Here is a 27,438-nt window from a genome sequence, read left to right as displayed (position 1 = left end):
AATTGCAAACTCCTTAGCAGATATATGAAGTTTTAGTATTTATCCCAAATAAAACATATTTGGGAAGGTAAATAGTGTTTTTATGATCTAAAAAATAAATAAAACGTATCTTTGTTGTCTTATTAAGGTTAGATAGTTTAGTAGGGATTGGTTTCTGCCACTAGAGGGCGCTCGTGCAACTGAAGCGATGATGTACATCCGAGTCTAGGAGACAAAGAAAGGGAACATGTTTAGTGGAACACAGCCGTTCAATTCTGCTATAGCAAACATCTGCTGTGTTTCAGACTGTGAGTACATTCTTTTTTTTTTATCATTTAATAGGATAAATCTAAATCCAAACTACTGAACGAGTTATTTAGTGAATCACTCAGAAATGAATTGAAATAAACCGACTGATGTTGTACATTACTCTCGTGAAACGTAAACTCGTACTGACTGTCACATTATAATTAGTGAATATTATGAGTTGTGTTTTCATTTTATGTTATGAACAAATTAAAACTGGTAAACAGAGTTTTTTTGAATGATAAATGATATCTAATATAAAAGAGCAACATCAAAATCAGCTAGAGGAGTTTAATTGTTTCTAAACAGTTGTTTGAGCAAAACACTGGTTAATTGAGAGTGAGTGTAAATGTGATGCTAAATGAGCAACAGCAACCACAATCCACACCTACAGTCAGTGAAGCCGATCCCACAGCCGTTCATGAGAGTTTAAAGGGTAACTAACCCCTGGTCAGAGCCCAGAGCCTGGTCTTACGTCACAGGGCCCCACATCTTCCAATAGGAAAATTCAACTGCAGTAGCCACTGTTCAACCGGAAGAGGGCAGCACTCAGACGTTTTTATACCATACATTGTAGAATTAAAACACTTTATACCCAAATCATGTAAAAAATGTAAAATCACAATGAACAGCATTAATAAAGCCCCAGTCTTACAGATCATTAACTAAAAAAAAGTTGTTTTAGGGTTTAGTTACCCTTTAAATGCTGGGGAATATTCCTATCTTCCACAGGAGAAAAGAAGCAAGCAGGAGGAATTATGGTGCCTTCACGTGCTATGGTAATTATGGTAAATACCAAAAGCCGACGTGGAAAATGCACATGAACACCCCCTCATGTGGTATTCTCCACTGGGCAACTCGTAGAATATTTTGATGCACGAGTTGCCGAGATGAGATAACCTTTGACCTTTTCAACATGGCGGAGAGCGACGCAAGCGTTGTGAATGGTAAGCATTGTTCACAAGTGGAAAATATCATAAAAGCACTTGAACACAACACACTGGTAAATACCAGTTCACAAGTGGAAAATATCATCTTTTCCACAGCACGTGAAGGCAGCATTACTCTAGGAGAAACTACTGACATACTATTGTAAAGATGGAGTTTGAGGAGAAACCCACTATTGTAAAGATGGAGTTTGAGGAGGAACCCTGCCGAATAAAAGATGAAGATACAGAGGAACAAACAGGTTCGTTGAGGAACATTAAAGTGAAAACTGACATAAACATACTCTGAAACCTCATAGACCTACTTAAATTTTAAAAACCTAACACCCGTGTGATTTGTGTGAGCGCTGTGTGAAGAGCGTAAAATGTTTGCAGACCTTTGTTGAGCAAGTGAACGCAATGGCAAGTCAGAGATTCAGAATCCGCTCAATAGACCTTATATAGAGCAGCGCCATGACAGGCATGAAAGCAAGGCTGTCCTTTATGGGGAGGCTGCAGACCTGGAGCTGGCAGATAAACGTCCCAGGCAGTTTTACCCCCCTGATGTGTCCAGTAGAGGGAGGCAGTACAGAGGTGACTTACATACTTGAGCAAGCCTCAATAGAAATCCTGCTATAAGATCCATGCGATCACCGGACGCTCAGCACTCATTAACACCGCCTTGAACTGCCTTACCTCGGCTAGTCCTTCTGACATTTGCCGCTGACTCTGATGTCTGTAGGTAAACATGAGATATATCTACAGATATTTTAATCCGCAGTGTAGATCATCTGATATCTTAATGTAACGTTTATATTTAAATTCACAAAAACACTTATTTAGTCAACGTCTATGGATGGGACGGTGATTAATGTGCAAGTTGAGCGTCAATTTAATGATGTTATTCACTGTTATCCTCCTCCTAGGAACAACAGGAGGCGTAAAACTGCCTGGGCCGTATATCTGCCTGCTCCGGGTCTGCAGCCTCCCCATGATAGACTTGCAGTGTTTTCAATGGCGTCCGCTGTATAAAGCTCCTATCACTTATCATTTTCCACAGCTCATATAGTCTGGATTTTTTTTGTCTACTAATATTTCGTCAGCAGAACAATCCAAAAAATACATTAAATAACAGTAAAACCCTTAAAAATCAAAGCTGGAGCTGCTGTGAATAAGGTCAATACATAATTAATAATCTATAATTAATAATTAACACATTTATCATTTTAATTCATTTTATTCAAATTATGAATGAGTTAATTATAGGCTTATTTTTATATAAATCCAAAAGTGTGATGTTTGACACCATATGTTTCTTTTATTAACTTTTCCATTATTTTTTAAATGCAGTATTTACTTTATTAAACAATATTTGAAGACTAAATGCTAATATTTTAATGTATCAATTATATATAATAGTTAATAGCATTAATAATGAACTAATTTCATTTATTTACTGGTGAACATATTGGTATCATAGTTCATTTTGTTTCTAATATGGTCTCCTTTAATTCAATTATTGTAATTTCATGTTAGATCCTATGGACGTGAAAGTTTTAAAACATGAGTTCCGAAGACCTCATTTCACAAATGAAGATGGAAACATCATTTCACAGACTGAAAAGAATTTCATGCGGAAAAGTGCTGGAAAAACTGGAGTCAAAGGATCTTTTACCTGTTCTGAGTGTGGAAAGAGTTTCACAGATAAATCAAACTTTAACAAACACATGAGAATTCACACTGGAGAGAGGCCTTATACATGCTCTCAGTGTGGAAAGGGTTTCATAAAGAAAGGAAGCTTAAATGTGCACATGAGAATTCACACTGGAGAAAAACCATTCACATGCACTCAATGTGGAAAGAGTTTCGCTCTGAAAAGTGTTCTTGAAGAGCATCTGCACTTTCACTCTGGGGTGAAGTCGTTCAGATGTGATCAGTGTGATAACACATTTGCTCAGAAACCCAACTTGAGAAAACACCTTAAAGTTCATGCTGCTGTGAAGCCTCATGTTTGCTCTTTTTGTGGACAGAGTTTTTCACTACTGCAACATCTAAAAGTGCACCAGCGCATTCATACTGGTGTGAGACCTTACATGTGCTTTGACTGTGGGACGACCTATATCTCATCCAGCAATTTAAAAACACACCGGAGAATTCATACTGGAGAGAAACCGTACAAGTGCTCACACTGTGGAAAGAGTTTCGCTCAGTCAGGACACCTGAAAGATCACGAGAGAGTTCATACTGGAGAGAAGCCCTATCAGTGCTCTACATGTGGAAAGAGTTTCACACAATTTTCTAGTCTACAGTATCATAAGAATAAGAAAAAGCATTGCCTGAAGTTTCCTAAATGAGCAAATGTTCATGTTCAGAAATCTCACAAATAATATACTTACAAGTAGAGTTGTAACATCAGTGCATTTACATGCACCCTCATAATGCGATTTTGGAAATATTGCGATTCAACTTTACCTCATATAAACGCAATACTCAGATCAAACTAATGCGATTAAGCTCATAATCGTAGTAACCATATTTGCATTATGCCGTGTTGTATGCCGAATTTAAGTGCAATAAGCAGGCATTGTAAACACCTTAAAGGGATAGTTCACCCAAAAATAAAAATCAGCCCATGATTTACTCACCCTTAAGTCATCCTAGGTGTACAGTGCTGGTCAGAATGATATGCTCCCTTGGTAAATATGATCATTGTTAATCCTTTTGATATTTTATTTAAAAGATTAGCAAAAATCTATCCTATCCATTTCGGCGCACGTACACTTTTAGTAAGGATGTTACGCACAGTTTGGTAAATGAAACCCCTGCACACAAACTCTCTCCAAACTGTTTGTATGGGTCAGTTTGGCGACACTGATGGTGAGCTGAGGGACTGACTGCAGATGAAGGAAAAACACTTTAAATCTTCATTATGAGTCCTAATCATGAATACAGTGCATGTTCACAATAACAGTTTTATAAATAAAATAATTATTTAAACTATGTTTTACATCTGATATACACATTTAGATTAAATATGCCATTCTCATTAATGGAGTTAAGCACTTAAATGACATGAAATCATTACTAAGAATTTAATTTTTAAAAATATTTTAATAAATAGAAATATTTGTAGCGGATGCGATGCTTTTGAACAGTTTTCCTGCGGCATGCTGTTAAAACAGCGATGATTGCTTCGCGTATAATAATAGCAGAACTCATGGCCTGAGAAAATATTTTTACGCAAATAATGATAAATAATGCACATTTAAGGCCTATCTGTTTCCAATAAAAAAAGATATATATACAGCATAGTATTTATATAAACAACGTTAACAAACATTTCATAGACATTATTATTGAACACGTTTGTCTATATTGTATCACTTATCGTTGTAGCTTTAAGTTGATTTTCTGTATACTGTATGTTTAATTTTGGATTGATAGTGGTTAACAAAGTCAAATAACGGTATTTGAGAGAATCAGTGGTAATATCATTGTGTTCCTGTCAATCAGTGTTAGTGTTAGATGAACTGGGTAACAACTCGGGCTTAGCCTGACAGTTAGCCTGCCCTGGCCCAGGTTAGTTTTCCAGCATAAGTTACCGGAGTGACTGAGCTTGAGCTATGTTAAATTAGCTTTATGAAACCAAATCATTTGACGATGAGTCAGACTAACTTTGTAATGCATCAGTGATACTCCACTGTTGTTTCTTTATTGCTCCTCCATTGCCAGCAGCTGACCAGCACTGACTCTTCATTGTGTAAACTCCCATTGAGTTGTTGCTCGTGTTTTTCTCCTGCAATCCCTGATCTCCTTGTGTCTTACATCGTATCTATTATTTACATGTGTTCCTATATTCCTGCCTACAGTCAATAAACCCTGCTATTGAGTTAATCCTTTGTCTTTGTTTTATCTTTTGTTCTGTGACAGAATGATCATTTCAAATTCTTAATTTGCAGTAAATAAATACCAGTACAGACAGAGAAACCATCAGTCTTTATTTTTTTTAAATACAGAAACATGTGGTCTCTTGTTTTTTAAAGTAACAAACATTAAAAATATAATACATTTTCAAGTTACAAAATATACATTACACTTTCACAATGGTGAATCCAGTATGTAAATGGTTCTCTGGGTTGTTTATTATAGTTCTGTAAACAACATATAGGACAATATCAAATGAGATGACAAAGCAAGGTGACAGTTAAAAAACACTGAGGCATAATCAGCACAACAGCATATGTTGCAAATGTGTTTGAAACCTGAAAAAGAACAATGTTTTAGTATTTACATTTATTTATTTATTTTTATATATATTTTGGCATGCAATGAAAAACAAATATTTTAGGTGCTGCAGGAGCACAAAATAAAGTAAAGAGCAAATATTTAAGACAAAACGCCCCCGTTTACATCTATAATTCAAAATTCAAATCGGCTGGGTCAAAAAAAAAGGAGGAAAGAAAGAAAAAAAGTGCAGTGCAGTCCAGTAGAATAATTGTTCTTTAAATTTGGGGACCAGATCGCAAGAAATGTCCTCGGTAAGCCATGCTAAAACAGCTTGCAAAAATATAAATATTTGTTATACAAGTTATGACAGTAAAAATTGTAACATCTGAAAGTATATCAGCAAACATAGAAACATCCTCTCACTTTTAAAACTCTCTCCCTGATATAAATTCTGGTGATGGATTAGTACATTTATTTAAACACTTAATTTTGATAGTCCACTTTAGACATTTACTAACTACCTGTATAAGTAACTCTATATACCTGCTTCATATCGGCTAACACTTTATTTTGCTGGTCCCCAACAGACATCCAACTGAATATAATTAATTTTGCAAGTATGTCAACATTCTACTAACTAAATTGGCTCGATCAATCTCTCTCTCTCTTCTCTCCATCTATAGCTGGTGTGTGTGGTGAGTGCTCTGGCGCCGTTGTACTGTGGCTGCCGTCACATTTTTCAAGTGGCATCCCTGATATGATTGTAAAGCGCTCTGTGTTAGTACATAAGAAAAAAAGTGCTATACATGCATTCCTTCATTCATTCAACCCATGTAAGAGAAATCAGATCAGTTCAACTCAAAGGCAATATTTGAATCGAATTCATATGGTAAGTAAATGATTACAAATAAATATTTAAAGGGTTAGTTAAACCAAAAATGAAATTTCTTTCATTAATTACTCACCCTCATGTCCTTCCAAACCCATAAGACCTTAGTTCGTTCATCTTCGGAACACAAATTAAGATATTTTTTATGAAATCCGAGAGCTTTCTGAACCACAGGCAGCAACGTCATTGCAACTTCAAAGGCTCAGAAAGCTAGTAAAGACACATTTCAATATGTGACTACAGTGGTTCAACCTTAATGTTATGAAGCGACAAGAATACTTTTTGTGCGCAAAAACAAACAAAAATATGGTGCTCACCTGACCAGCGTCGGCCAATAGTATGCCTACGTTCTGACGTAGAATGCGGAAGCGAAAGGTCTTATGGGTTTGACATGAGGGTGAGTAATTAATGACAGAATTTTCCTTTTTGGTTGAACTAACCCTTTAACATGTTATCAACTAGTCAACTATTTAACATGTTATCAACACCGTTAAGTTAAAATTAGAGTATTTTACAAATTCTGGACAAATTTGTATTCCCGAATTTCCCCAAATTGTAAATGCATAATTGTAACAAATTAAGTCCCTATTTCTGAACAAAGCAAACGATCTACAGGTCTGAAAACACCCACATAAACCTCCAGGAAATCTCAAAGTAAATGAGGTAGAAGTTAATAAAAAGGCTGGTGTTCACTGTTTACCACAAATGAATAACTCAACAGTAAAAATATACATGAAACATAAGACCTGTAAAACCAAATCAAGCAGATTTGTTGACACTGTCTGTTTAAGCCAAAGGAATGAGTTCAATGAAATATCTGCTGGAAATGGGAGATGAGTTCTCTGGAATGTGTTGCTGTGCACATTTGGTGAGGCCTTGTTCATTAATGTTCCTACACCTAACCTACTGATAATCTAATGAGAGTAAGTTGACATGTAATTGCAATTGATGAGAGCTGATGTAACTGTTACTTGTAGTTAGAACAAAGTCTAAAGTGGACAATGGAAATAAAGTTGAACCTTTATTTTAATGCTGGTGCAATTCAGATTTGTACTGTAATAGTGGTTCAGATTGTGGACTTTATGTTAAATGAGTTAAATTTACATTATGTTAAGTACTGTGACCAAACAAGTCCCATACAGGACTCTGATTCAGATACAGTTAATTCATAATCCATCGAAAACGAGTTACGTATTGTTCAAACAACACGTGTCTTGTGACTTTAATGTCCTTTTCATCAAATGATTTGGTGCATGAAACGCTCCCAAACTCAGCCTCGGTTAAAGCTCCACCAGTCTGATTAACCAAATAAACACACATCTTGCAAATAAGATATCCTATAGAGGACAGGAATGATGTCAGACCAATAACATGAAAACACTATTACAGTACAACAATTTTGGAGACAATCAAAACCAAATTAAATAAAACAAAAACACAATGTTTAAAAATTATTTATAGCTACCAAATGTCAACCAAACTCATTAAAATCAGATTGCAAGTTACTGTCTTTTCTATATACCACTAAGGAAAAGTGCATTATATATATTCCACGGAATATATTTATATATTAGTACTGTCAATCGATTAAAACAATTAACAAGATTAATCTTGAAGTTTTAATATGTTATAATGTAACAATTTCCCAGTTAATCTCCAAATGAATGTAGAAACAACATAAAGACAGTAGCCTATATTTTAAATACTTGTTTAATAGTATCTTTTTATGAATGAAGGGCAGTTCCCCCGATACTAAAACAGCTATGTGATGTCTCAATGAAATAGATTTTTTCCCCAATGTTTAACATTTATTATAGCCATTCAACATTACAGTGTAATTGAAAGCTATCATTTAAAAAAAAAAAAAAACATTTATTAGGCTTTAAAAAAACAACTTTTAATTTAAGTGAACTTAAAACAGTCCTCACATAAACCCATAAAAAAATGTCATATTTACAGTGCTATTTAAAATATAGAGAAATAGAATAAAGTTAACAGACTGCACTGCATAAATTAACAATTAAATATAGATGAATCATTGAATCATAAGCTATAAAAAATTTTCAGTCAAGAGCAGTGAGTCATTTTCTCTGTTTCATTTGTTCTTTGATTAACAGTAATGCCAGAGAGAATTAGTGCTGTCCCTTTAAGGTCTGACGTCTTTCTGTGCGTCGTGTGTGACACATAAACAAGACAAAAGAGAAAGCGGCGTCTATGAATGTTCTGTCACGCTTGAATGGTTAAAAGCATTTGCATGAATAAGAGCGTGATCATATTATGTAAAGCTAGTCAAAAGATGACAGAAAAAACAGATGCTGCGGTAATTGCGAATATTTGAACGCGTTAAACTGAAAAAATTAATTGCAACGTTGACAGCACTAATATATATATATATATATATATATATATATATATATATATATATACACACACACTTTTATATAAACACTTGGTATTTAGAAATATCCCTACTGACAACCCTGGATAGAAAGAAAGAAAGAAAGAAAGAAAGAAAGAAAGAAAGAAAGAAAGAAAGAAAGAAAGAAACGAAGAAAGAAAGAAAGAAAGAAAGAAAGAAAGAAAGAAAGAAAGAAAGAAAGAAAGAAAGAAAGAAAGAAAGAAAGAAAGAAAGAAAGAAAGAAGAAAAAGCTTCCAAGGCCGTGCTGAAACAGACTCGGTCAGTCTGGGGTCACATGGGAAGGGGTAATAACATTTCTAGCATGCTTAGAAGAGGAAATACAGTGTTCCTGGGTGTTGTGATAGTTGTCACAATAGTAGATGAGGCTCATTTACCACATTATACTGACCCAAAGAGAGAAGGGAGGAAGTAAGTTTAGACATATCAGGGTGCGTGTGAAAGAAGTGCTGGGCAGTAACCTACTATGCTTGACGGTTACCAAACATCAGGGGAATTATATAAACCGAAATGTCATCCCCAGAGCCAAGCCGATCATTGTCGATTCGCCAGCCCTGGTTCCTCAGAACCCCTCTGGCTCGCATCACCAGGTCCTGGGCTGCCATTGTGTATCTGTGGTCACAACACACACTTAGCATATATAGACTGATTATATATCAGTTGGCAACAGTTATTTGCACTTAGTAAATAGTGATATATGCTATTTTTACACTATATGCAAAAGCAACAGATGCTAAATACACTAAATGTAAATAACAACAAAAGTATTTTCTTTACACTAATAAGTGTAAATAGTTATATGCCATTTTATAGTTCATGCAAATAATGCCAGATACTATTTGCACCTCAGTGTACTATATTATAAATCAGAATACAATACAATAATAACATATTCAGTGTAAATTATTCAATTTGACATTTGACACTACTTGTCCCAGTCCCGAAAGCCCTCCCTTATATATACTCATAAATCTTCCTGTTATATCACTACATTACATTACATATACATTACAATACACGTTTAGCACTTTATTTCCATTTTTTAAATTATTTTAAAATAAATAAAATGCCTCTTCCAGCTGATAAAAGATGGAAAAGGGGAGCGAGAAGTGAACTAAATTAGTCAACTAACTAATGAATATACATAGCACTTTTGAATGCTTTATTGTGATTGGCCAAGCTGTGATTATTTATTAAGAGCTGCATTGCTACAGTGTGTCGCTAGTTCCAGGTCTTAACAGCAATAGAGTTCCACATCACTTTGCCAAATTATTTCAGTTCAAAGTGCCACATATAACCTTACCACAGCAGAAGAACCAGATAAAAATCGGGTTTAAAAAAAAAAAAAAAAAAAAAAAAAATCTTGAAATGTATGTATTGATACATCGTTGATTTCTAATTGTCTATTAATTTTCAGTTTTTCTGTATTTAATGTTGTTTTGGTATTTTTAGATTTTAGATTTAGATTTTTGATCTAATATAGTTTTGATCATGGCTTCAAGGTCATGTCATACAACCTGTCCGTTTTGGTATCTGCCTAAATTGCAATATAGGCTAATTTCTACACGAATTTGCGGCAAAATTTAACATCATCAAAAGTCTTGTGCTATAATTATAATGCATGACAATTCCACTAGCACATACATGGGCACAGATAAGGGCACATAATCAAAAACATACAAACCTGTGAAGGTCATCGGGATCACAGTTGGCCAGGAATGAGGTGACGGTCTCTGCTACTTCCTCATTAGAAAGGACATCCCACAGGCCATCAGTTCCCATGACTAGCACATCATCTGCTCCATGCTCATATTGTGTCAGGTTATACACTTTAACCTGAGAAGAAAGTTCAGCTTCATTCAGTGTGAATCATAAGAGCTTAAACTTTCTATGATAAGACTCTACGTCATTATGTTCCATGTTACATACAACATGTTCTGCCACTGGCTGCTATGGCCTGCCCTCAAAGATCAGACTTGGTGTGTCACTGGCCTTAAATGCAAAAGCTTTGGCAAGTTAACAGCAGATGATTTATCTTTTATAAAGCATGTTTTGTTGGTATCTCTAATGTCAAGACATCTTCTCAAATTCTAGTTTATTAGCCTATTAACTGTAATATATTTATTGTCTGTGCTTTGTCTTGTAGACCTTTATTGTGAAGTGCCTTGTTTGTTTCCGGTTTTCCTTAGTTATTCCCTGATTTTTCTCACCTGTGTCTAGTTAACCTCATTAGTATTTGTGTACAGTCTTGGCCTGGATTTCCCAATAGCGTTGTCTCTTAGCTTCACGCTACGAAGGTATAAGTTAACGAAAGGTATACCATTTCTAGGCGTTCCCCTGTTCAACCTTAGGAGGTCGCTTAAGATGCACCTTTATACGTGCGACGTTACCAGGATCTGTCCGTGGTGGTGGTGCTGAATTTGTTGATATCGATGGCTCGAGAATCAATGATTCACTCATGCAGGGGCTGCTTCACTACGTTATGAGAGAAAGAGGTGTTCTTTATAAAAGAAGTACTTGAGAAATAGTTGAAATTGCATTTATTAGGGATATTATAAAAAATAATCCACACTACAGTAGCTTATAATAGCCTAGCCTACATATTTTAAAATTGTATCATATCTTGCTGCCACAATAACGGCCCATTTCAAATGTTGGCGGGATTTCTACTCTTTCTCCTTTTTGTTCGCTGAGGTTCTTGTAAATACTTTTCAGCATTTCAGTAATAAAAGTGTGCATCAGACGTACTTTGCTCGGCACTGATTATAAAGGATTTAAACAGTGAATTTTGAAGTGATCTCTTCTTGTAAACTCAGAGATGTGGATTCAGATGGCAATTAAATCACCACATGACCTTGATCAAAAAAACAGTAGGTAATTTTGCCGCTGTTGGCCAGGGATGTTTGGGCGGTGGGAGAAAAACACTGACATTCTGGATTCGGACGGCAATAAAATCACTGGCTAACGCCTGTAAATGTTGAAAATACCTTACAACCCCATGAGAAACAATTAGCGTCCGAATAGGGCTTAAGTGGCAGTATGGTTTCACTGGCCTTTGAAAGGGCGCCGCGGACAGCGCGGTCTTTGATTTAGCACAACTATTCGCTGTATCGCTGCCATAGTTAGAGCAAATTCCCCACCATAATCAGTCCCTTTAAATAAACTCCTAAGGCCTAATGGTTTGCCAGCTGATGTACCTTTGGATAATATGAATGAAAAAGCGAACAACAATCAGTGTAATGACAATTTGATTCTTTTTGCAGTGGTGACCACCTGTTAACAGTGATAAGGTAAAGCTTACAGAAGGTATATTTAACTAATAACGTTTCGGGGGAAAACAAGGCATCTACTCTAATATTAGTCTCTGTTTATCCTGAAGTGTCAGCAGAGACCATGTCAACTAGACTATCCCCTGCGAAGGGCTCATCGAAAACATTTTTTCCACAACAAACGATTTTCCTCTGTACAGATGAAAACATTATCAAAATTATTCCATTTCGCACACAAACGACTAAAAATGCTGTATTATGAATGCCAGACAGCCAGACAGAAAGACTACGTAGCCCCGCACATACGCATTCAAACGTGAATGCCTACGGACTAAACACGTAATACGCACGTGCGTTTTCACAGATTCACGTTTTTGAAGTTTACATGGAGATGATAACGGTAACACTTTCAAAACCTGTTTTCAAAAACTTTGAAAAGTTTCCGTTCACAGACCACCCAAATGCCATTGTAGTGTAAATTAACAACCAGAACGCATTTAAAGTTTTCTGTTTTCAGTTGAAAACTGTGTTGTGTAAGCAGCCCCTAAGTTACTACCTAATGATTTTTACAACGGAAATGAATCAATTAAAACCTTACTTAAAGTAGACAAAGACTTTCTTCTAGATCTGCTGTACAGCCAAAACAATCTTTGTTACATTCATTTCCTATTATCTCGGGTGAAGCTCCTTTAAACAATCTGTATTGTAAAAAGCGCTATATAAATTAAGGTGACTTGACTTGACAAGCATGGCAGGGGCTGCCCACGGGCTGTTAGATGGCTCAGTTACTCCCGCTTTTTCCATCTCCCAGGTCTTTTGCTCTGCTGGGTCTGTTTGGTCAGTGCTAGCCGGTGGGGTCGCAGCTGTGAGTGGAGCTGTGCCGGTATCGATGTTGTGCATCAGGATTCATGGAAAGTGTTCCCGGTTCCAGCTGACCTAATCTATGCAGCCTAACATTGAATTATAAAAATTGATAATGTGTTATGCTAGGTCAGAGAGATGTGTCTGCATAGTTGACAGAATTGTCACTTGGGGGCCAGTGTTGCATGCATCGTAACTAAAGTTTATAGTTGGCACATCTTAAGTTTTGCCTTTTAAGTCGGCACTTCTTACATGTTGCCATTACTCTGACCACCCACATCGCCTCCGGAGCATGCTTTCAACCCCCCCCCAGGAGTACCAGCACTTTTTCCCCCTGCTTCAAGCACTGATGTCACCTCTTTCACCCACTAGTATTCATTATGAACTAGCGAGAGCCACCAATGTGTTACTTTGGTTACAATCTGGTTTTGTTTAGCTCTGTTTCTTTGCTTTCAGTTCTGTCAGGATCACTATCGTCAAACACGATTGACAATTAGCACACATTAAGGATTGGCGGTATGGTCCTGTTCTGGGCAAGAACTCCCTGCGCATCCATGCAGCCGAGCATGGATAAGAGCAGCAATAACCCTCCTTAATGTAAACAGAACAGAACCAACATGAATGTATTGCAGATATCATTGATTCAAGATCTTAAAGTACAACATAATTCGAGAATTTATTCTGATTCAAGGGAAATCAGAATGCCAAATCCTGACTGGACGAGAGGAGGAGCTGGGGAGGGAGGAGGGTAATTCTCTCCTGAGAAACGCGGTAGCTGCTGATAATACTGAAGGAGCTTATATATGGTATACAGTGATAGGCGTCATATTCCTATAGGTAGACGTGTATTAGCTGAGAGTCAGCTGATGCGATCTTGACTAACGTGACCTGCCAGAACTGAAGCTACGCTTAAGTTTGTTTCAATGGTTTTTCCATTGAGTTCATTACCGTTTGCATCTGATGATTATTTCGTTAATTAGTTTCTCTGTGTATTTAAGCCCTGTGTTTTGTCACCATACCTGGTTGTTTTGTCAAGAGTGTTTTGTTTCTAGTTCTTTGTTAATAAACCTTTATCCTGCTGCATTTAGATCTGTTTCCTCACCATTATTTGCAATCGGCTGTGACACAATGTGTAGATATCTTGCTTGATAATCCCTTAAGGATTTTCTACATAACATTCCTAATAATTATTTAATTTGAATTTAACGAAAAAGTAGCTCACCTCTGGAAAGCAGCACAGAAAGGGTTTAATAAAGATGTTGGAGTCGTGGACTTTGAGGTCATGATCTCCTAAACCACGAGTCACACCTATGGTGGCCATCACTCGTGCCTGTGTGTGAAAAATAATACAAACTCAGCACAAGTATCTAAAATAAGCATAAATTCACAAGACTAGAAAAGTATATAGGAATATACACTGAAAAAATAGGCTTATATTATGAATGAATGAAAGAATGAATGAAGCATTTATATAGCGCTTTTCTTATGTACTACTATACACCAAGAGCGCTTTACAATCATCAGGGGTCTCTCCACACCCAACACCAGCATGCAACATCCACCGGGATGATGGGACTGCAGCCGCAGTACAACGGCGAGAGTGCATTCACCACACACCAGCTATTGGTGGAAAGGAGAAAAATTGATAGAGCCAATTTAGTTGATGGTGATTATTAGAAAGGCCAAAATTGATAAGGGCTAATGGAGAGAATTTGACCAGGACAACAGATTTACTCTTTACGAGAAGTGCGAGGGTATTTTTAAGGACCACAGATAGTCAGGACCTCGGTTTTCTATCGTCTCACCCGAAGGACGGTGCTTGTTACAGTAGTGTCTCCATCACTATACTGGGGCATTAGGACCCACACAGACCACAGGGAGAGCACCCCCTGCTGCAACCTAGTTTTCCCATCCAGGTACTGACCAGAGCATGTGAGCGATACTCCGCTCTATGGCAGCACGCTCCACTCAATCGCTCATGGCCCAAGTGACGTTTGCTCAAATACTGCTCCGTCATGAAATTTCTCTGTACTATACGTGTTGTAGCCATTAAAGAAAACGGATTTCATTTCAAATTTGTTTAAATATTATAATAGGCTTTTTTTTTAGAATGTCTTTTCTATGTTGATTATGAAAAGTGAACCACATGAGGCTACATTATAAGATGCGCAATATGTTGGGACACATGGAGTGGGTCAGACATTATTTTGACCACTTCATTAAGTTTTTTTTTTCTGTGAATTTCATTTTGTATAAATTATATCTTAATTTGAATCGATGTTTTATTGAAGTAAACCAAAAACGTCGGGTGTGGATTGGATTGAAGTGCATAACAAACTACCATGTTTCCTTTGAGTAAGGCCGAAACAATACGTCTTTTTGCAAGCAAATCACTCCGCAGAAGTAGCAGTGCTTCACCTTCTGAGAATATAGTTCCCAGTATGTATACAGTTAGAAGATGGCTGTGTCTCATGTGACCTTGCAGTATGCTGCTAGATGGAGCCGCTTACCTCCAGTCTTTGTGCTAAGCTAGGCTAGCTGTCATATTTGTTGATTGTTTTTGTTATTGAGAGGAAAGCGCGCAGAACATATTTAGGATATAAATGGCTTTCTCAGCAGCGTTGACGGCGTCTGGATGATCATTAACAGTATTGCCTACCGCTGCGAAAGTACTTTTTCAAACCTCCTTTTACCCCTTTTTACCCATCACGCTCCACTCCGCTCACATGCTCTGGTACTGACCAGGCTAAACCCTGCTTAGCGTCAGTGGTCAACCAGTCTTGGGCTGGTTGGGGCTGTATTACAAAAATATCCTAAATAAATCCTATCTTATCTGTTTAGTAACCCAGTGTAAAGCCCAGGTGGGCATGCCTACTTTGAATTGAGGCCCACCTAAGAACGTGGTAATTTTCCAAATAGATGTATGAAATAATTTAATAAACAATAATAATAATAAACGTCTTATCACCCTATAACTTTGTATATTTAGTTAAAATAATGATTAAATGCAATGGTCAATTACAAGCAGCTTTCCCTCTTCCTTTGGTAGTCCCGCTGGGTGTGGTGGTTGGATAGGACAGCTTGTGATGAATATGGGCCGTCTCGCCCACAATACAGATATAGGCGGTTCAGAAGTCATCTTTGACGCTCCGCTTGAGTGAGATGATAGGCATCTACTTGCATGGGTTCAGGTGCTAGCAGGGCGACAGGTGGTGAGGTGGGCGGAGGATGCGAAGCGGGTTTTTCCAGTGAGCAAGGCAGATAGACGTTGGGAAATACGGATGCCCTTTTGAATGAAACTCTCCAAACCGACTGTGTCGTCATAAATCACCATCTGGTGGCGCACTTCAGACCCTGGCGGAAAGCAGTGAGCAGGGCCGTCTCATTCCAGCTACTCGATGCTGCTAAAGTTCAGAATTGGAGAGCGTAGATGCCAATTGAAGTATTAACTTGATGTAGATTAAACAGTTGATCGAGAAAAGATAACACTGATGCAGTTTGCCCGAAGACCTCCTTGAAGTGGTTGATAAACGAGCTAAAACTATTGAAAGAACTGTTGTTTCTCTGAAACTAATAAGGTCAAGAACCTCTGTCAAACAAATAAATGCAAGATTATTTGTTATTAACTAGCATCAGCTATATTACCTCTAATGTAAATTATAAAATCATATACTGATAATATTAAACAATGCCAAGGTCTCTGGAAAAAGATTTGATGAATTGATATGTACGTGGTTGAGTGAGCAGAAGTAGGTGCAGAAGGTCCTTAACAATACGGAACCCGCAGATGAAGGATCCTTGAAGTGAAGGTTTGCTCAGTCTCTGGAGTCCAGAAGAATCAGAGGCTACTGAGTGTTCGCTGGATGAACGGATTAATTGATTGTAATATTAATTCAGCTACATAAAGTTCATTCTTTTAACTGATCCAAATATTTATAATTAATTATGACAAGTTATAATTCATTATTCATATTTCCCTTTTGAGGTAATTTGCTACATTAAAGATATTGATAATATTGTCAGATATACTGTCAGCAGCTTATATGCAAGCACATTTATAAACGTGTCTTATGATTCATTTTGGGTCTGCCAGAATTCTTTCTGTCAGAGTTTCCACCAGATTCCACGTTTTTTTTTTTTTTATGTTTTTTTTTATGACCTAGGTCATATTTTTTATGTCCCCCCCCCCATTCCAAGTACTTTTTTTTTGACACTTTGGCTCTCTTTGCAATTTCTTTAAAATGAAGCTATACACTACCTACATGCTATAATGGTCTTCTTCTCCTAAGGGTTAAAAATGTATGTCTTCTTTTGTTAATTGTCTCAACATAGCTATATGCATTTCAATGTTTTTATACAGGAGGAGGGTTTATAAGTTTATAATAAAGCTTGGTACACCGTTTATAGTAAAGGTTGGTACACACATAGGAAATGCTAACATCATCACAACTTATACAAATTATACTGTAGGCAAACAATTCTCAGAATTTGAATTTTTTTGTGTAATGCAAGATGGAATGGAAACAATGTTTTTTTCCAAACCTGATGTTCCCATCTATCTTTTTGTGCTAAGTTAACAACATAGTGAACCTTACAAATTTACTTATTTGATTAGTGACCAAGAAAGAGAACAGAATCTTAACTACCTCTTATATATCATATTGGATCTGTTAAATTTTTTTCAATGCTCCTAAAGCGGTTCATTTCCTGTTTGACAAGAAATATTATCTTATATTTTGGAACCATACTGTACTTAATACAAGTATATAATTAATATGATTAATTATATTACTAAAAAACTGTTCAACATGAATGTCTATCTCTTGATTCTTTGACTAAGCCAGACATAACTGCAATCTGTTTGAACATTCATCATGGTTGAAAATTCTATAATGCCTTGGAGCTGGAGAGCAACCATCCATGAAATAGGAGTAATGTTCACTTTGAGTGGCAGATAAGTGATACGTTTCATATACAGCATTGCACAAAGTAGTCCTGCAATAGCAAGGTGGTGAAGCATTATCTGTTACCTTTTTTCCTTCTCCATATATCAAAGGGAATCTGAGGTCCTCATCCTCAATGGTTTTATAACCCCTGTTAAGACAAAAAGGAGAACATAAAGTAGGACTTAAGGGTATCTAATTTGAATGTATGCACAATTCATCAGCTGGCCCAGAAAACACAGTGTAGAAAGGGCCAAAGAGAGAAAGCCGCTCCATTGATTCTTTATCTTGTCAAGTTCATTAAGTAAGCACTTATTAAAACGGGCATGTCAGGAGGAACAGACGAGGAACAATTCTTCTCCAGCCCAAAAATATATATTTTTAATTTAATTTAAGACTTAGAGAGAGCACATTTCACTTTATCACAGTACCAAACATACTAGACAGTAATGCAGGCAAATGACAATTTATATATAGAACACATAAAAAAATATATGTGTTTTTGTATATATATAACAAAAATGTACATATACACATTTAAATGAATCAGATGAGTCGATTTGATGACCAATTCAGTAAAGCCATGTCATTTGCTTCATTCCAGAATGAATCAGCTGTTTGAATGAACTGCTGAAAGGGAGGCAGTGTAAATGCATTTATGACACTTCTGATATGCATTAAAATGTGTAAATACATCTAAAAATACATCTAAATTCCACTTCAGATGCAACTTCTGTGCCACCTCTGCAATGCAAAAATGATATCTATATTCATTTTATTTGATTGGCAGCTCTATAGTTTTTGGTGTCTCTAGGTTCTTGTTTCCTGTGTTTATTTCAGATGTCATTTGTTACCATGGTTTCTTGTATGTCCTCATAATTACTTATAGAAATTATATTTCTAAAGTTACTTTTTAGGATATAAATGGCCTAAATCCTTTTTAGGATAATAAATCCTTTTTAGGATATAAAATCCTAAAGTTACTTTTTAAAATGTCTATTCAATGCTTTTCTCATCTAACAGTAACCAATTATTAATCATCAATTAATCAGCACATCATGTAATTAATTCACAATCAATCTATTCCAAAACATGTGCAAGTCCCCTTTAAACTTTATATGTTAACAAGGTGTAGATAAAAGTATTTGTTAAGAATCTGGGAGTCCTTGAAGAGTGCTAAAGCTTAGAAGATCAGCAAGACACGTACCCACAGCAACATTGTGACGTCCGACCTTATCTGAGCCACAAAATCTGAGTTTATTAAATATGGAGTCCTCGCTGCCTTAAGCCTGTTAACAAGCAGAATCTCTGAAGGAAAGAAGAGAACAGAAAAAGAGACGAGCAGAAACACAAGAACTACAACTGACTCCAGACACAGCCTTAGATGAAATCAACTGAAGATAAAAGAAGACATTAAATCTCTGAAGATCTCAGCAGAGGAGGATTAAACAACTCCACAAACAGCATTACCAGCTTCACTTATTACTGACCAGATTGACTTTATTTCTGTCAGACGTCTACAGAAGTTCTTAATGAGAATTAACAGTTACTGCAGCAATCAGTCACACAATTTTAACAAACATGGACATAAAAGTTAACCTGTTGACAGTGACACACACAGATATTAACAATCAGCACATGATTCTCAACAATGGTGACAATCAACTAAATGTTTAGATAACCAGATCAACTCTGAACATCACAAAAAAGCTATAAATGTCACAAATATTTAGAATTAAACCAAATAATAGGACAATTCAGCTGCATAATTTATTCTGTGATATTCATAATTTATGCATAATTAATGCATGCTGTGAGTTATGTACTGTGCTGGTACCCAGCATGCATTGCAGCATGGCACTTTTGATTGTCACCATTGTTGAGATTCATACGCTGATTGCTGATATCTGTGTGTGTCATAAGTTAAGATTTTGTGCTTGTTTGTTAAAATCTTCAAACTGATTTTTATAATACTGCTAGCTCTCATACTGCAGTAACACAGGGTTTGTAAGGTGAACATATTAATGGCACAACAAAACTGTTAGATTTGTTTAGATTCAAATTGCAAAGGGTTTTTTCATGATGATTTTAAAACCATCAACAGGTAATATTCATCATCTGATCTCAGTTTTTTTTTTAGCTTCCATTACTAAATATGTTTGACACACACATTCACAGCAGCCAAAAAAGACAACACATATAATAAAGAGTTAAGAACCCAACTAATGGAAACACTAATCACTGTTATGGTGACTTCAAATGAAACACATTAGCGTTAAATCTCTGTTAATTCTCATTAAGAACTTCTGTAGACGTCTGACAGAAATAAAGTCAGTCTGGTCAGTAATAAGTGAAGCTGGTAATGCTGTTTGTGGAGTTGTTTAATCCTCCTCTGCTGAGATCTTCAGAGATTTAATGTCTTCTTTTATCTTCAGTTGATTTCATCTAAGGCTGTGTCTGAAGTCAGTTGTAGTTCTTTGTGTTTCTTCTCGTCTCTTTTTCTGTTTTCTTCTTTCCTTCAGTGATTCTGCTTGTTAACAGGCTTATTAAGGATGCGATACCTCCAAAATCTAATATACACAGATTTTGTGGCTCAGATAAGGTACAGTTCTGGTTTAATGATTTGCTCTTGGCTGACATGTGCATTGCTATGGCCTGCTTGCATCATTTCACATGTGCCAGATGAGGGCCGCATCTGGGCCGTCACAATATTGCAATGTGGATTTCTATAAGTTTATTGTCAGTTCTCATCACGTTATGTTCAGTTTTGGTTTGAATTGAATTTTTTATTAATCAATCTAATACTGCTGCATTTAGATCCATTTCCTCACATTTTTGTAAGTCAAGTCATCTTTATTTGTATAGTGCTTTATACATTTATATATATTGATCTGCAAATACAGATTTGTTTCAAAGCAGGGGAGGTTCTCCTCTGGCCAACAAACCAACACTGTGTTTATGAATCAGGCTGCATCATAAGCTTTGCAACCGAAAGCTGACAGTTATGAGAGGTACCATATATAACGTGCTACCAGAGTGATTTTTAAACAACAAAGCAATTTTTGTCAACGTTCAAAGTTGATTCAAATATTAATCTTTCTAGTTAAAATGTTCTTTTAGTGGTCTGTGCTGATTTACTGAGGCTAATATAGTCTATGCAAATTTCTGTTAAAAAGCAGTCATTGGAATGCCAGACCAATAATTAAAAATTTATATATAAATAAATACATTTACTGTATATATAAATACATATATACAGTCAAATCAAAATTTATTCAGACACCTTCAACATTTCTCACATTATACGTTTATTTGCTCTAGTTTAGAAAATCATAATACAATATGACAAGAACTCAAGAGATATCAAATCAACTGATATTTCACTGGTTTTGGCCATCCTTATTAGACTGTCTCACAAATTAATTAGGTTGAATATCTGTCAGCTGTTATTTTAAGTACACATTTAGATATTACCAATTTTGTTCAACAATTTTGTCAAGCAATGCTTAACTTTGTTCAGTCTGTGGTGTAAAAAGGTCGTATTAGCAATTAAAGAAAAAATACTTAAGCAAAACATGGTCAGGTCAAAGTGTCAAAATAATTTTTGGTCTCAAATTATCAATTTTATCACTGTATGAAGAATTTTTGGGAATAATATGTCACAGTTTACATTATTTTGCTATCCTCACTTACATAAATTAACTATAGTGTCCTTCACCCACTAGTACAAAATAAATAAATAACTATATCTCGTGTCTGAATAATTTTTGGTTTGATTGTATATTGTTTCTGTTTCTAATACCTGAACTTTTTTGTTGTTGCAAAATTTCTGCTTTCATTACCTGAATATATTTACAGCTTCTGCACAACTCCTAAAGGGCATGACTAACTCTGCCACAATAGTGATGGAGCAAATATAAATATATACACATAAAATAGAATAACCTCACCAGCCAGTCATGGTGAAGTCTCGGTACAACATCTTCTTGCCCACCTCCTTCCTTTGCACCCTTCTGGGAAACTCCAAGTGTGTGAACTCTCCTCCTAACAGATGGGGCTGCATGAAACCCTACAAACAAATACAAAGAGAGGAATCATCTAACACTCAAACAGCAAACTAGGCCAACAAAATACAACAGTCCAACATTGATGACAACTAAACCAATATTTACATTACATTTTACATTTAGCTTTTATCCAAATGACATATAGTGAATTCAAGGCTACATTTGATCTGTTTGTGTTTTCCTCAAATGCAGCATCATAATCTGCATGAACATTGAGGCACCCCAGAGGCATCTATCTAGGCATGGGGGAGAAAATAGAGCTCCCTAATTCCACAGCAAGGTTCTCCCATGTAAATAGGATGAGAACCACTTTAGCGCAAGCTGCCAGGACTGTATTTATTACCCAAATAAGAAAAAGAGCCATTATCATGTAAGTGCGTGTCCAGTAGGGGTCTCTCTTGGGTAATTGGTTACAGAATAGGGAGGGAATGTGCACGCAGTGTTTTGACCGCTACGCTATGTTATGCTATGCAAGGAAATCTGTACTGGTGAAGGACTGGAACTTGCAACGAATAATAACCCGGGCGTATGCGTCCATTAACAAGCACCGCCCAGCAGCCCTCAGCTGCTTTAAGTAATAGACTTGGCTGATACTAAATGGCTATTCATGTAGTATCACTCAGAGCCTTCTATTTTAGCCCAGTTTAGTTGTGTTGGTAAGCAATTTTTTATTCAGTATTTTCATAAAACCCTTATTTTTGTTACAAAAAATTCACAGTAACTATTAATTAACATTGTAATAAAACTTTATTGAACAATTGAACAGAACCACAGCAAACAAATCAAATAAATAAAGGCAAAAATCTTAAAGGGGTCATCGGATGCAAAAGTCACTTTTATACGGTGTTTGCATATAAATGTGTCTTCGCAGTGTGTGGACACAACCACCGTACAATGAAAAACTCTTTTTTTTTTATCCTCAAAAAGCCTAAACACTCAATAATCAAGCCGTTTGGATTTTCTGAGCAATATGATGTCATATTCCTCATGCTCTGCCCACGACCGATGACGGACTGTCCCGTATTAGCATATTTCTGCCCTCAGCCATACTGTCTGCCAAGGCAGCACTTTACGTGTCAATTTGCCCCACAGAAGAGAGGCCTAAAGTGTAAAGCCTTAAAGACCTTAAAGAATCATACAAACTTGTGGAAAATGGGCATCCGATGACCCCTTTAACATTAAGACACTTTAGTCTTTAGTGCAGATTGGAATTCAGAAATATCAGATGCGATTTCTCCACTCTGAATATTTTCATTTGACAAATTCTGCACTCAGCTTTGCAGTCAAGTCAAGTCAAGTCATCTTCATTTATATAGCGCTTTTAACAATGTAGATTGAGAGGAAGAATTTTGCAAACTCGTCAAATCATCTAAATCGACAACGTGTATGTTAGACCCTATACCGACTAAGCTGCTGAAAGAGATGCTTCCAGATGTCATATATCCTCTTCTTAATATCATTAATTCATCTTTGTCTCTAGGTTACGTACCAAAAACCTTTAAGCTAGCTATGATTAAACCGCTTGTTAAAAAACCGCAACTTGATCCTACAAAACTAGTCAATTACAGGCCAATCTCTAATCTGCCTTTTCTGTCAAAGATATTAGAAAAAGCAATATCCTCACAACTGTGTTCTTTTCTTGAAAGAAATGATATCTGCAAGGATTTTCAGTCCGGATTTAGACCGTACCATAGTACCGAGACAGCTCTCGTTAGAGTCACAAATGATTTGCTCTTATCATCCGATCGTGGTTGTATCTCTCTATTAGTATTACTTGATCTTAGTGCTGCATTTGACACCATTGACCACAACATCCTTTTAAATAGACTCAAACATTATGTTGGCATTAGTGGAATTGCACTAGCATGGTTTAAATCATACTTATCTGACGTTATCAGTTTGTAGCAGTAAATGAAGAGATGTCTTATCGATCACAAGTTCAGTATGGCGTACCACAAGGCTCAGTACTAGGACCGCTGCTGTTCACTCTGTACATGCTACCATTAGGAGATATCATTAGGAAACATGGAATTAGCTTTCACTGTTATGCCGACGATACTCAGCTGTATATTTCTTCAAAACCTAACGAAACCTACCAATTCACAAAATTAACGGAATGCATAGCTGATATAAAAAAATGGATGACTAGTAATTTCCTACTACTAAATTCAGAAAAAACAGAGATTCTAATTATTGGACAAAAAACTTCCACACGTAATCTTTCATTTGAAAGTCATGTGTCTAGTATCTGTAAAACCGCTTTCTTCCATCTTAAAAATATATCTAAATTACGTCATATGCTCTCAATGAATAATGCAGAACAATTAGTTCATGCGTTTATGACCTCGAGACTAGATTATTGTAATGCTCTACTGGGTGGTTGCCCTGCACGCTTAATAAACAAACTACAGCTGGTCCAAAACGCAGCAGCTCGAGTTCTTACCAGAACCAGGAAGTATGACCATATTAGCCCCGTTCTGCCAACACTGCATTGGCTGCCTATTAAACATCGTATAAATTTTAAAATATTGCTGATCACTTACAAAGCACTAAATGGTTTAGCTCCGCAGTACTTGAGCGAGCTCTTAACGCATTATAGTCCTTAATGTCTACTGCGATCTCAAAATTCCGGCCAGTTAATAATACCTAGAATATTAAAATCAACTGCTGGCGGTAGATCCTTTTCCTATTTAGCACCAAAACTTTGGAACAGTCTTCTGTCAGTTCAAATCTAGACTAAAAACACATCTCTTCGGCCTAGCATACACATAACACATTATAGACTTCTATAATTCAATGTTAGGCTGCATAGTTTAGAACAGCCGGGACCGGGAACACTTCCCGTAAATCCTGATGTACTTGGTACATCATAAGAAGGATGGCGTCTACGCTAATATTAGTCTCTCTGTCTATCCCGAGGTTTACCGCTGTCCACCGGAACCAGGCCGTATCCAGATCTGATGAAGGACCAGCGCCAGGACACGACGACGCCGCTGACCTGAAGTGTCAACCAGTCTCTCCTCCTCTCTACTCCGACTTCAACCAACCGGAACTGGACAAATTCTCTGATTCATTCTGAACTTCTGACCTGTAATGCTCCTGAATCATAATCATACACTGTTCACTCATTGGCCAGAGGAGAACTGGCCCCCGACTGAGCCTGGGTTCTCCCAAGGTTTTTTTCTCCATTCTGTCACCTGATGGAGTTTTGGTTCCTTGCCGCTGTTGCCTTACCTTCTGGCTTGCTTAGTTGGGGACATTTAATATTCAACAATATTATAGATCTGCCTTAATGGTAGACGATGATGAAATTGTTTTTTGTATTATTTTCATGTTATCACTGTGAAGCTGCTTTGATACAATCTGTATTGTAAAAAGCGCTATATAAATAAAGATGACTTGACTTGACTTTAAAAGCTGCTTTACAGAGATAAACGTATAATTTAAGGTAACAGATTGTTTTGGCTTTATAGCGGTTCTTGAATAAAGATTTTTTCCAGCTAAAGTTAGTTTTGATTGATTCACTTCCGTCGAAAGGATAATTTGTTATTAAATTAGGGACCGCTAAGACGACACTGTTCTCTCTACACAGACTTTAAACGCGAACCTGTGAGAAACGCAGATGCCGTTTACTTGCGCATCAAGAATTAATTCCATAGTTATGTGCGTTTATATGATATTGGAGCTGCAGTCTCCAATATCATTGAAATGCAGCCAGATGCTGCTTCTTTTTCGGATTTCGCTGATTTCTTCACTTTCTCACAACGTGCTTGCATTTAAATCCGACTTCCCGCCCATCTCTGTCGCTCTGTGTACCTGGCCTGTACCACTACACTTCGTCAAAGTCAAGTCAAGTCATCTTTATTTATATAGCGCTTTTTACAATACAGATTGTATCAAAGCAGCTTCACAGTGATAACATGAAAATAATACAAAAACCTCGGGATAGACAGAGAAACAATTTCATCATCGTCCACCATTAAGGCAGATCTATAATATTGTATTATAGATCTATCACTATCTTCAGAGCATGTGTGTCCCTTACTTCATTCACATAGTGGATTATGACATTAAGTATGTCATATCCTAGTATGTCCTCCCATGTGATTGGCTGCATGGTGTGCCCATAAAGTCCCGTCCCTGCTTGCGGCTGAAGATTCTGGAGTCCGCTCTTCTCTATCGCTACAAAGAATCAGCTCTCAGTGCCGGCTCGTTAACGAAAGACACATCACTACTAAGTTGGATGACCATGGTCCCTGTTATACCATTTTCTTGGAGCATGCCTTGCCAGATATTAAAGCCAATTCAAGAGACTTTAGAGTTTTTGCTTTTTTTGCTGTCTGCTTAGCCAGTCAATACCTCCTTACAACAAATGGTGTCACAAGTTGGATGGAAGTCTATTTGGAATAATTTTGTAGTAGAAGAGGAACACTGTAAGTATCAAGATGACCACTAAGGGCATGCTAGTCCTCAACATATTACCAGAGCACCTCCTGTTTTGTTCTCAGAGGGAGAAGAGGATACAGTGGAAGCTCAGGTTGGTTATTTGGAGCTGGGAGCTGCTACACATAAGGAAGCCATTTTAAACATGTTCAACCTAATGTTGTCAAAAGTACCAACTTTTGTACCAAGTCGGTACTGAAATTTTAAAAAGGTGATGATACCAGCATTTCCCTATTGCATTTCCCTGACGGTTGTTGAACGGATTCTCAAACATCTCTGATAGTCATCTCATTGTGTTCATGTGCTCAACATATATGTCTCCGATTGGCCAAATGGGAGTGTTAGAAAGCAGGCTTCTATCAGCGGATCTGTCAGGGAATCCATTCAACAGTGCTCAAAATGCTAGGGGGAAATGCTGGTATCGACACATTTTTTTAATTTCAGTACCGACTTGGTACTTTTTTTTGATAGCACTAGTTTGACCAAGTGAATATTCAAGATGTTAAGACACAGAATTAGTACAGAATCGTACTCCTCGAGATGATACAGACAATGCTGTGGTTGGACAGGAGTTTTGATGGAAATGAGAGACTTTATGCGACAACAACAAAGAAATGAGAAGGTTTTGTTTGAATAATTGCATGATTTAAAGGCCAAAAAGGCAACAAAGGCAAGAAAAACATAAGGATATAAGAATATCTTACCTGGTCCTGAGTTTGATCTGATTGAATCTCAATGGCGAGTCCCTAACAATTTGGGGGAATTGCAGAGGTCAAATGTTACCTTACAACCTCTGTTCCAAAAACTGTGTAGAGGTAGATGATAAACCTGTGGGTGTGCCACAATTTGGTGGGGATCAGTGCATCCTAAAAGACAATCTTTTGTATGTTTCAAATACAGAGAGTCCCAGATTGGTTGTTCCTAGTGAACTTCATAAGATGATTTTACATCTGGGTCATACTATACTCTGGTCATTTAGGTCAGCAGAAAACTTATGAGCGAATTAGTCAACGATTCTACTGGCCTTAATTTTATCAGGATGTACAAGAATATTGTAAGACCTGTTCTGTGTGCCAGATGGTAGTCCGTAGTTCCTGTCCGTACAGCAGACA

General features: G+C 36.8%; 2 protein-coding genes across 5 annotated transcripts in view; one reads left to right on the top strand and one right to left on the bottom strand.

The window, feature by feature from the left end:
• Nucleotides 1-196: 196 nt before the first annotated feature.
• Nucleotides 197-5,103, top strand: LOC307004248 (uncharacterized protein). Its single transcript, XM_079623348.1, has 4 exons — nt 197-287; nt 1,018-1,232; nt 1,332-1,474; nt 2,748-5,103. Exons 3-4 carry the CDS (start codon nt 1,384-1,386, stop codon nt 3,563-3,565), a joined length of 909 nt encoding a protein of 302 aa, XP_079479474.1. The 5' UTR covers nt 197-287; nt 1,018-1,232; nt 1,332-1,383; the 3' UTR covers nt 3,566-5,103.
• Nucleotides 5,104-5,161: 58 nt separating this feature from the next.
• Nucleotides 5,162-27,438, bottom strand: part of LOC307004856 (protein phosphatase 1H-like) — a 44,403-nt gene continuing 22,126 nt past the window's right edge. The window contains exons 6-12 of one of the 4 annotated variants that reach the window (XM_079624380.1): nt 21,767-21,885; nt 17,904-17,967; nt 14,389-14,493; nt 14,096-14,203; nt 10,428-10,579; nt 9,209-9,355; nt 5,189-5,473 (exon numbers count right to left, since the gene is read on the bottom strand). In XM_079624380.1, coding sequence (XP_079480506.1) covers nt 5,473; nt 9,209-9,355; nt 10,428-10,579; nt 14,096-14,203; nt 14,389-14,493; nt 17,904-17,967; nt 21,767-21,885 — 696 coding nt within the window. In that variant the 3' untranslated portion in view covers nt 5,189-5,472. Of the gene's footprint in view, nt 6,191-8,028; nt 8,492-9,208; nt 9,356-10,427; nt 10,580-14,095; nt 14,204-14,388; nt 14,494-17,903; nt 17,968-21,766; nt 21,886-27,438 lie in introns of those variants that run through there. The other 3 variants (XM_079624381.1, XM_079624382.1, XM_079624383.1) reach the window with 3 other exon arrangements.

This window comes from Phoxinus phoxinus, assembly GCF_949152265.1.
Source record: "Phoxinus phoxinus genome assembly, chromosome: 9".
Lineage (NCBI taxonomy): Eukaryota > Metazoa > Chordata > Actinopteri > Cypriniformes > Leuciscidae > Phoxinus > Phoxinus phoxinus.
This window is presented reverse-complemented; position numbering and strand designations above follow the sequence as displayed.

Coding starts and splice junctions, on each gene's coding strand:
- LOC307004248 (XM_079623348.1), top strand. CDS start 1,384: ATGGAGTTTGAGGAGAAACCCACTATTGTAAAGATGGAGTTTGAGGAG. Junction 1,475..2,747: donor AGATACAGAGGAACAAACAG/GTTCGTTGAGGA, acceptor ATTTCATGTTAG/ATCCTATGGACGTGAAAGTT.